This window comes from Ovis canadensis, chromosome 15 (genome assembly GCF_042477335.2).
Source record: "Ovis canadensis isolate MfBH-ARS-UI-01 breed Bighorn chromosome 15, ARS-UI_OviCan_v2, whole genome shotgun sequence".
Classification (NCBI taxonomy): Eukaryota; Metazoa; Chordata; class Mammalia; order Artiodactyla; family Bovidae; genus Ovis; species Ovis canadensis.
The window spans coordinates 56,606,599-56,618,369 of NC_091259.1; the positions used below are offsets into that span (position 1 = coordinate 56,606,599).

The 11,771-nt window shown below is 38.9% G+C and overlaps 1 protein-coding gene and 1 pseudogene across 1 annotated transcript; one reads left to right on the forward strand and one right to left on the reverse strand.

Annotated features, from left to right (window-relative positions):
• Window positions 1-2,189: 2,189 nt before the first annotated feature.
• LOC138420601 (olfactory receptor 51V1-like) lies at window positions 2,190-3,131 on the reverse strand. The gene has a single exon (XM_069553910.1). The coding sequence runs from the start codon at window positions 3,129-3,131 to the stop codon at window positions 2,190-2,192; it is 942 nt and encodes a 313-aa protein (XP_069410011.1).
• A 2,336-nt stretch (window positions 3,132-5,467) lies between these two features.
• Window positions 5,468-6,181, forward strand: LOC138420155 (olfactory receptor 51V1-like; annotated as a pseudogene).
• Window positions 6,182-11,771: the final 5,590 nt, after the last annotated feature.

The following is an 11,771-nucleotide window of genomic DNA, read 5'->3' on the forward strand; positions in this document are numbered from 1 at the left end:
GAAAGGCAAGAGTCAAAAACATAAACTCAGAGTCTTTTACGTAAAAAGAAAAAACAACCATTATTTTTCTCATAACAGGGCACACTAAAAGACAAACTGAAAACTAACAAAGCAAATAATAATTTTCAAAATTGAATATTTCCATATTCTCTAAAATATTATGGATGGAACATTATGTTCATATTTTTCTTTAACTTTTTATTTTATATTGGAGTATATCTGATTAACAAAGTTGTGATAGTTTCAGGTGTGCAACAAAGTGATTCAGTTATACATATACATGTATCTACTGTTTTTGAAATTCTTTTCCCATTGAGGTTGTTACATGATACAACATGGAGCAGACCTCCCTGTGCTATACAGGGAGTTTTGTACATTTCAAAGTAAATGTGCGGCAATTTACTTCCAATTTGTGTAGTTTAACTGCAGTTAGCCTCTGCTAGTAACCCTGCTGCCCCAGTCATGACCAGTACATAGTCATGATTAAGTTGCAATATTCAAAGTAAGAAAGAAAAAAAAAAGAAAAACAAATCTTGAGACACACCAGATTTTTCTTTAACTTTTTTTTTGGGGGGGGGCATTTTTTTAAGCAAAAACCTCCCCCAAAATATACACCTGCTTTTGATGATTGAATTAAATTATCTAATTTTACATATGAAGAGGATGAGAATTAGAAATGGGACATACACTCAAAAGAGTCTCAAAAACACATTTCTATCCCTGGATTAACCACTAATGTATCAGTAAAACATTAATACCTCTGTACCTCATTCTCCTCTCCTAAAAATGAAGAGGGTGATCAAACTGTCTGTAAAGTGTCATTTTGTCTGCAGATCCCAAGGTTAAAGTCAATTTATATTAAAGTCAGTTAAGTGTTAGTTGCTCAGTAGTGTCTGACTCTTTGAGACCCTATGAACTGTAGCCTGCCAGGCTCCTAACTCCATGGGATTCTTGACGCAAGAATAACAGAGTGGGTTGCCATGACCTCCTCTAAAAGTCAATTAACATATCATTTAAAAATCAATGAGCATCCCACACTACTCTCAATTTACTACAAATTGCAAATGTATGTATTTGGGTGTACTGACTAGGAAATATAGAAATGTGGTAGCTGATTCAATGTCCTTATTTATCAGACTTTTGCATTAGCTATGTAATGTAGTCTATGAATATTATACATTTTACTAGATGGAATGGAATGGGCTCTCCAGACACTTTTGTTCAATAATAAGTAGACGTATGAATGATCTCTATAGAGATGATTTGTGACACATAAAAATAATATATAAAATCTGCTTCTTCCATGTATATTAAACACATATAATAGTTACACGAAAAAATAAAATATTCTAAACTAAAATTCAAAAAACCATAGATGTACTATCAGTTCAGTTCAGCCACTCAGTCGTGTCTGACTCTTTGTGATCCCATGAATCGCAGCACACCAGGCCTCCTTGTCCATCACCAACTCCCGGAGTTCACTCAGATTCACGTCCATCGAGTCAGTGATACCATCCAGCCATCTCATCCTCTGTCATCCCCTTCTCCTCCTGCCCCCAATCCCTCCCAGCATCAGAGTCTTTTCCAATGAGTCAACTCTGCATGAGGTGGCCAAAGTACTGGAGTTTCAGCTTTAGCATCATTCCTTCCAAAGAAATCCCAGGGTTGATCTCCTTCAGAATGGACTGGTTGGATTTCCTTGCAGTCCAAGGGACTCTCAAGAGTCTTCTCCAACACCACAGTTCAAAAGCATCAATTCTTCGGTGCTCAGCCTTCTTCACAGTCCAACTCTCACATCCATACATGACCACAGGAAAAATCATAGCCTTAGAAATTTGAAAATGCTCATTGGTTCACTTCAGTTAACATTCTACTTAATTTTACAATTAAGAAATAAGACAAATAACCCTTTCTCTCGCTGACTATAAGACTAGTAACTTTTTCTCTACCTATTTCTCTGATTTTCAAAAACTAATATAAAAATTACTTTTTATATTATTTGCAGGTTAATCATGTTAAATTTAAAACAGTGGCAGTATAAAACAGTGGCAAAATAAAGAAAATTACTATAAATATGCCTTTAACCTGTTAAGTATTTCATATACAGTTATTGTTGTTAAAAGTCATTATTATTCACCTCTCTTGCAAATACTACCTTCCCTCCCCTGAAACGCATTAACTACTAGAATTCAAGTTTGTTTAATGAACCATCTCTGAATCCTGTTACGGATTTGTTGGGTCTTGATGCTGTAGATGATGGGGTTCATCAAGGGTGGGAAAAGGATGTAGATGTTGCCCATGAGGGCATGGACCACAGGCGAGAGGTGCTTCCCAAAGCGGTGTACCATAGTCAGACCAATGATTGGAATATAGAAAACCAAGACAGCACAGATGTGGGAGACACAGGTCTTCAAGGACTTGAGCCGCTCCTCTTGAGATGCAATAGTCAAGACAGAGCGTAGGATCAATATGTAGGAGATGAAAATGAGCACTGAATCCAAAAGCAGTGTGCAGATCACCAGGGCTAAGGCATAGAAGCTATTGAAGCGGATGTCAGAGCAGGCCAGCCGGAGTAGGTCCTGGTGCAAGCAGAAGGAGTGGGAAAGGATGCGGGGTCGGCAGTAATGGAAAAACTTGAGGCGGACAATGGGAGCAGTAATAAACAGGAAACTCCTCCCTAAAATGACCACGCCGATGTTGCTGATTCTGGTATTGGTGAGGATAGACGTGTATCTTAGAGGACTGCAGATTGCAGTAAAGCGATCAAAGGCCATGGCGAGAAGGACTCCAGACTCCACGCAAGACAGACCATGAACAAAGAAGGTTTGGGCAATGCAGGCATCCAGACCAATCTCCCGGCTGAGCCCCCACAGGATCCCCAGCACCGTGTGCACTGTGGACAGCCCCATGCACAGGTCAGTGAGGGCCAGCATGGCCAGGAAGTAGAACATGGGCTCATGCAGGCTCGTATCAGTACGGATCACATGCAGCACCAGGCAGTTTCCTGACAGTACCATAACATAGATACAGGAGAAGGGGATGGAGAGCCAGGAATAGTCCCGTTCCAGACCAGGGAAACCCGTAAGGAGAAAGGTAGAGTTACTGATTTTGGAATCAGGTCGAACAGACATTGATTTCCAGAGACAGTAACCTCTCAAGGGAAAATGACTGCCTTCATAAAAACTCTGAAGTAACAGCTGTGATAAGAATTGGATTAGTACAGTAGCTCATCAAATATACAACCAAGGCTTGTAGTTTTTCAGAAGCTAAGTATTCTCTGAAACAGAGACAAATTTAGGCCTACACATGAAACTTCCCTGTTATTAGATTTTTGGCCCCATCAGAGGTCACCACCAATTTTTAGCTGAATGTTTCACATTACAGGTCTCAAATATGAATGATCTTTTACTTGGCAAAGAATAATAATATTTAAGCATGCAAAGTAGAAAAAGAAAACACATCTGGATTGTTTACAAGTAAATCCTGGTGACATAAATTGCAAAGCACAGCTATTGGGTGGAGGATTAAACTCTGCTTATTACATAAGGCACTAAATCATTTATAACAGTCATTTACCAGTGATGTTGTCCATTCCACTCATGTTTCAGAGACTTAGTAAAAGACAACTGTCACTCACAGATGTAGAGATGTTCTTGCCAATCTTGAAAATCAATCATACTCCTTTTTTTTTCCTTGGGTCACAGTGGTGTCTAGATTCTAAGAGAAGCAAGATTTATGCAGGTGCAAACCGTATAGGAGCCACTGGAGTAAACCCCAGATCCTGGGAGATGTTGAGGATGAGTGATGCAACATATAGTGCCTACGTCCCTTGGGAAGAATGGGAGAAAACCCACTGGGAGTGTGTTCACAGCAGACTTTCACTTCACCAAGTTTTGAATAATATTGCTAGTCAGTTCAGTTTAGTTACTCAGTCGTGTCCAACTCTTTGTGACCCTGTGGACTGCAGCAGGGCAGGGTTCCCTGTCCATCACCAACTCCTGGAGCTTGCTCAAACTCATGGTGGCCAAAGTATTGGAGTTTCAGCTTCAGTATCAGTCTTCCAATGAATATTCAGGATTGATTTCCTTTAGAATGGACTGATTGGATGCCCTTGCAGTCCAAGGGACTCTTAAGAGTCTTCTGCAAAACCACAGTTCAAAAACATCAACTCTTCAGTGCTCAGCTTTCTTTATAGTCCAACTCTCACATCTATACATGACTAGTTGGAAAAATCATAGCTTTGACTAGACAGACCTTTGTTGGCAAAGTAATGTTTCTGCTTTTTAATATGTTGTCTAGGTTGGTCATAGCTTTTCTTCCAAGGTGCAAGCATCATAGTTGCAGTCACCATCTGCAGTGATTTTGGAGCCCCAAAATGTAGTCTCTCACTGTTTCCAATGTTTCCCCATCTATCTGCCTTGAAGTGATGGGACCAGATGCCATGATCTCAGTTTTCTGAATGTTGAGTTTTAAGCCAACTTTTTCACCCTCCTCTTCCATTGTCATCAAATTTAAAAAAAAAAAAAAAAACACCCTGGGAAATTTGGAAATGAGCTTTGGACAGAGAGATCCAGGAAGCTTTAGTAGTTTCCTTCCTCCCTGATTGATGTTTGCATTTTATTTGAAGGGAAGCAGATACCTTTTATATAAAACAAGCTATTGCTATTAATGTCAAATTTCATTTTGTTTCCCTTAACTTCAGCTACATGCTCTCTTGTTCATTTCTGAATGCATGGCTTAAGTATTCAAAGAGTTTATGTGCTAGCAAATATAAAACATTGCTTAGAGTCACATAATTTTGCATATGATTGATAATTCTTATAAGCCGGGTAAAATCAGAGCCTCTGTTTTCATAATGATCATATTAAGGAACATTTTTTTTAAAACACTTACTATGTGCTAGGAGGGCTTCCCTGGTAGCTCAGCTGGTAAAGAATCCACCTGCAATGCAGGAGACCCAGATTCAATTCCTGGGTCAGGAACATGCCCTGGATTAGATAGTCTACCCACTCCAGTATTCATGTGCTTCCCTGGTAGCTCAGGTGGTAAAGAATTCACCTGCAATGCAGAAGTCCTGGGTTTGCTTCCTAGATCGGGAAGATCCCCTGGAGGAGGGCATGACAGCCCACTCCAGTATTCTTGCCTGGAGAATCCCCATGGACAGAGGACCCTGGCCAGCTACAGTACATGGAGTTGCAAAGAGTTGGACATGACTGAGTAACTAAGCAGAGTACAGCATAACTTATTAAATTATTAACATTCTAATTATAATTCTGCAGTTAAAAATATTTAGTTCAGCAAAAACAGACCTAGCATATATTGAAATCTGGAATACAACTGCATACTTTATTTTCTCATATCTCACTCATTTGAAAATATCAAATAACATCAGCTATTCAAAATATGAAATATAATCTATTTTGCTATCACCAAGGTTTCAGAATATTTTACAAAATATTAAATCCTAGGGATCCTGTGGTGGCTCAGCCAGGAAGTCAACCTGGATGCCTGCATTGCACAAACTTCCTTTATGTATGGCCTCTCCTGGAGTCCATGCGTAGTCTGGAGTCCTTCTTGACATGGCTTTTGACCATTTTACAGCAATCTGTAATCCCCTGGGATATGCATCCATATTAACCAACACCAAGATCATCAAAATCAGGCTTGGCATTTTAATTAAGAGTTTTATGTTCATAATTAGGAGTTTTATTTTCATTGCTCCCATTATCCATCTAAAGTTTTTCCACTCCTGCCATTCTTACATACTCTTTCACTCTTTCTGTCTTCACCAAGACCTGCTGAGATTATCCTGCTCTGACACCCATTTCAACAGTTTCTATGCCTTGGCTCTGGTGATTTGTACTCTTTTGCTTTATTCCATATTAACTACTGAGTCCTACATTCTGATCCTGCACTGTCTTGGCTATTCCATCCCAGGAGGAGTGGTTCAAGTCCTTGCAGACCTGTGTCTCTCACATCTGTGCTGTTCTGTTTTTCTATATTCCAATCATCAGTCTGACTATGGTGCACCAGTTTGGGAAACACCTCTCTTCTGTGGTCCATGTCCTCATGGGCAACATCTTCATTGTCTTCCCAGCTCTGATGAACTGCATCATCTACAGTGAAGACCCAACAGATCCGTACCAGGATGCAGAAGTGGTTCTCCATGAAAAGGGAGTGAAACATTTTATATCAAAAGCTGGTTAGTTTAAGAAAACTTTTGGTAAAGAAGGAAAGTATATTGAACATTAAGACTTCATATGACATGTCATTTGGAGAAGGCAATGGCACCCCACTCCAGTACTCTTGCCTGGAAAATCCCATGGACAAGGGAGCCTGGTAAGCTGCAGTTCATGGGGTTGCGAACAGTCAGACGCAACTGAGCAGCTTCACTTTCACTTTCCACTTTCATGCATTGGAGAAGGAAATGGCAACCCACTCCAGTGTTCTTGCCTGGAGAATCCCAGGGACGGGGGAGCCTGGTGGGCTGCCGTCTACGGGGTCCCACAGAGTCAGACACGACTGAAGTGACTTAGCAGCAGCAGCATGACATGTCATTATCATGTGAAAGTTTTAAAGATTTATAAATATCAAGAATGATAAAATTATTTCTCAATTTACTCATTAAGTATAATATTGAACGTTCTGGTCATAGATTTATTCATCAGAGATCCCAATCGTTTTTGTCTAGGAAAAGGTAATATTTACAGTTATCCAGAAAAAATCTTGTCCTGCAGGAAATTTCTCCAAGACAATTTTCCGAAGCCATATGCTATGTGCGTCAGTGAAGGCACAATTTTATCACCACTTGGTATGACTGCTTTGAGCAACATAGAAGTTACAACTGGTTTCTAACTTTAACTGATGTTTTCAGATTGGTTCACTCATGAGCTGTTCAAAAGCACCATCAGCCTTCTCCTCTTATTAATGCATCAATTAGTAACTTTGTATCTAGCTTCTGAGAGGAACTTTTTAAAAAGAATTTATTTATTTTTTTTTGACAGGAACTTTTATCATTATCATTTTTACATCTATAAATGGCTACCAATCTCACAATCTTAATTCTAGTCTTTGATGTCCTTTAATTCTGACTGTTGTCCTTTCCAGTTCTGAATAAATGCTCCATTTAAAGTGAAAGAGGAGGGTGAAAAAATTGGCTTAAAACTCAACATTCAGAAAACTAAGATCATGGCATTGGTCCCATCACTTCATGGCAAATAGATGGGGAAGCAATGGAAACAGTGACAGACTTTATTTTGGGGGGCTCCAAAATAACTACAGATGGTGACTGCAACCATGAAATTAAAAGACACTTGCTCCTTGGAAGAAAAGCTATGACCAACCTAGACTGCATATTAAAAAGCTGAGACATTACTTTGTCAACAAAGGTCCATCTAGTTAAGGCTATGGTTTTTCCAGTAGTCATATATGGATGTGAGAGTTGAACTATAAAGAAAGCTGAGTGCCAAAGAATTGATGCTTTTGAACTGTGGTGTTGGAGAAGACTCTTGAGAGTCCCTTGGACTTTAAGGAGATCCAACCAGTCCATCCTAAAGGAAATCAGTCCTGAATATCCATTGAAAGACTAATGCTGAAGCTGAAACTCCAGTAGTTGGCCACCTGATGGGAAGAACTGACTCATTTGAAAAGACCCTGGTTCTGGTAAAGATTGAAGGTGAGAGGAGAAGGGGATGACAGAGGATGAGATGGTTGGATGGCATCACCGATGTGATGGACATGGGTCTGAGTAGGCTCTGGGAGTTGATTATGGACAAGTGAGCCTGGCATGCTACAGTCCATGGGGTCTCAAACAGTCGAACATGACTGAGTGACTGAACTAAACTTACTTACTTTATTGATTCTTTTCTATATTTGTTTACCAGCAAGGCACAAAGTCTTTGGTAGAGTCATTACATCCTGTTGGAGAAATATGTTACTCTATAATCAATATGAGGTGAGAAGACAAGCCACTTGGGAAAGCAATGGAGCCTATTCTGTACTACAGACCTAGTGGAATTGTCATTCATGAGGCCATTCTCATAAGGGAGATGATATTGCTGTCTTTTTTTATTGCTAGCAACAAATCATCTTCATTATCCTCATCCTTATCACCAAATTATGGGGAAATATTGACAAATATGCTACTAGATGGAGCTTCCCTGGTGTTTCAGATGATGAAAATCTGCCTTCAATGTGTGAGATGCAGGTTTGATCCCTGGGTCAGGAAGATCCCCCGGAAAAGGGAATGGTTGGGAAGATCCCCTGGAGAAGGGAAAGGCTACCCACTCCAGTGTTCTGGACTAGAGAATCCCACGGATTGTATAGTTCATGAGGTCACAAAGAGTCGGACACGACTGAGTGACTTTCACTTCACTTCATTTCACCCACTACAGTATTCTTGGCTGGAGAATTTCATGGACAGAGGAGTCTCTCGTGCTGCAGTCCATGGGTCACAAACAACTGGACATGACTGAACGACTAACACTTTGACATTCATGATACTAGATAAAGCAAATCTTGATTACTTTGTAAACCTCTGTCAAGGAATCTGTTAGATCAAAATTGGTAAACATTACATCTCCTTAAAATTTCTCCAAATATTTCAACTCAGAACTACATCCCCTGTTCTGTACCAGAGACTCTGAATTAGTCATTTCATTACTTAATATTTACAGCATGCATTCTGAACAGGCAATACTATCTTTGATATAAACGTAAAATGTATTAAGCCACAACAGATGCAAAACAAGTTAACTAGTAGCAAATATATAAATACACACACTTGTTGTTCAGTTGCCCAGTCATGTCGACTTTGTGATCCCATGAACTGAAGCATGCCAGGCCTCCCTGTCCCTCACTATCTGCCAAAGTTTGCCCGAGTTCATGTCCATTGCATCAATGATACGATTCAGCCATCTCATCCTCTGATGCCCTCTACTCTTTCTGCCCTCAATCTTTCTCACCATCAGGGACTTTTCCAGTGAGTCAGTTGTTTGCATCAGGTGAGCAAAATACTGGAAATTCAGTACTTTGTAAACATACACAATATCTTATAAATATACACAATAAGTATTTATTACATAACATTTATGTGTGTATTAGACATACACATTCAGTACTTTTAAATATATACATTGCTGCTGCTACTGCTAAGTCACTTCAGTCGTGTCCGACTCTGTGCGACCCCATAGATGGCAGCCCACCAGGCTCTGCCATCCCTGGGATTCTCCAGGCAAGAATACTGGAGTGGTTTGCCATTTCCTTCTCCAATGCATGAAAGTGAAAAGTGAAAGTGAAGTCGCTCAGTCATGTCCGACCCTCAGTGACCCCAAGGACTGCAGCCTTCCAGGCTCCTCCATCCATGGGATTTTCCAGGCAAGAGTACTGGAGTGGCGTGCCATTGCAATTTCACTCTTAGGTCAAAATGTTTAAAATAGAAAAGGAAGAGATGAGGAAGAATTGTACATAGGGAAAATGTGAGTTTGTTATTAGATTTCTTTGGAGTTTTATAGTTTGGAAATTTTTTTAAAAAAATGAACAAATCACAAATGGTGCAGTAGATTAACAGTAAAAATCTTCAAGGGTAACATGGCATCCAGTTCACTACATCAGATTTGACTTTTCTCCCTGCTTCTCAGTAAAATTTATTTAAATGTACATCAAAAGATAAAAGTTGATGCCTCACACCCTCCCTCTCCTGACCCTCAACCTGGGAAGACAGCGCTTGTTAATGCCCATTTGGCCTTGTGACACACGGCGGCCTGGGCAAGATGACCCTCCATTAACCTCAAATCTCATTCTCTTGTTTACAGTGTGTTTTACATGTGGGTCACTAGGGTATCTGTTCTCTCCTGTGCAACCTTAATTATGGCTTTAATCCTTTCTTCCTGAGCTCAGAGAAAGAGTTCCCATTTCCCTATTCAAGCTAATACTCATGCCAATCTTTTATACCTTGTATATAAAGTCACCTTGGGCCCCTCATTTTTAATATCTTATTACTTCAGCATCATATGGTACAAAAAGCAGTCTTTCTCTTTTCTCTCTCACTCAACAGGATTCTTGCATCCGAGAGCTAACTTCCTGTTCTTGTGGCTCCTCTGATTTCACTTTAATAAAAACAGCTGTTACCGCCACAAAAAAAATAAGTAAAAGTTTAAAACAGAAAAAGTAGACGGATATAATAGACCTGAAAACACTGTGAATCAATTCAAATAATTAAGATTTATACAATTTTCACACAGCAGTAGGATACAAATTCCCATAGACTGTAAACTAGGAGACACTGAAACATATCCAAGGACATGAAAAAAGGTGCAAAAATTTCATGGGCTAAAGGTATTGAAATCATAGAGTCTGTTCTCTTATCTCTACGGAATTATGTTAGAAATTAATATCAGATCTACTATATCCTTCTACAGGAGAAGGAAATGTCAACCCACTCCAGTGTTCTTGCCTAGAGTATCCCGTGGACAGAGGAGCCTGGTGGGCTGCTGTCCGTAGGGTCGCACAGAGTCAGACATGACTGAAGCGACTTAGCATGCATGCACGCATTGGAGAAGGAAATGACGACCCACTCCAGTGTTCTTGCCTGGAGAATCCCAGGGACAGGGGAGCCTGGTGGGCTGCCGTCTATGGGGTCGCAGAGAGTTGACACGACTGAAGCAACTTAGCAGCAGCAGCAGCAGCATATCCTTCTACTTCCCTGTATATTCATTCTATTAATTTTTAAGAGCTTGATATTGAAACTCCAACTAAAAATCTTATTTACTTAAAAAATAATTTTAATATGTAGTAGAACTGCATATAACCTTGTTTTTTATTTTCCACATCTCCTGTAAATGTGTTATCATACTTTCATAACTTAAAAAATTAAAATGAAAATAAAACTTATGGAAATAGGACCTATAAGAAGAGGGATGGATGGGGAGGGAGGTAGGAAGAGGGGGTTTGTGATCAGGGACTCATGAACACCCGCGCCTGATTCATGGCAATGTATGGCAAAAACCACCACAGTATTGTAAAGTAATTAGCCTCCAATTAAAGCAATTTTTAAAATAATAAACTATAAAGAAGAAAATTAATTTTAAAAATGAGTGCAAAACAATTTGAAAATAAGGAAAACCAAAGGTTGAAAATGTGAAAGTTATTTCCATAATGTAATGAAACTATATTGTAAATGAAGCTGTCTTAAAATATACATTTGATAATTTATTTCTCTTTACTTAGTGAACTGAATTGAATCAACAATTCAAATAAATAGGGAAGAAATTTTTATTCCATCTAATTTACAGTGAAACAGGTGAAGTTTAAAACAACGACTGCTTGCAAATGAAAAAAGATTTTTCATAGATTGTTGCCATAATTCCCTTCAAAGAATGGAAAAAATAAGAAATTTCCACTATAGCATAATAATTTCATGTTATTTCTTTATTTATTAGTCAATGAAATGAATTAAGAAATTAATTATAATGTTAAACTGTGATGGAAGAAAGCCATGTTCAAATATACCAAAATTGCAAAATTCAGTAATTTTTTCCTAACAACTTGTTACAATTATAAACTTTTAGCAAGTAGCACATTCTGAAAATAAATCATTTACACTAAAAAAATGCCACTAGAAAGTAAAGTAGAAAGATAAATCCTATTAGCAAATGTAGCACTTCTAGGTATTAAAATGCATAAACACATTTAGGAATCATTAATACTCTGATAAATGTAAGAGCATCAACTTGAAGAGAAAGAACCACATTCCCTACTCTATTTAACTATTT

What these genes read in the sequence shown, in the direction of transcription:
- LOC138420601 (XM_069553910.1), bottom strand. Translation starts at nt 3,131, where the DNA reads ATGTCTGTTCGACCTGATTCCAAAATCAGTAACTCTACCTTTCTCCTT.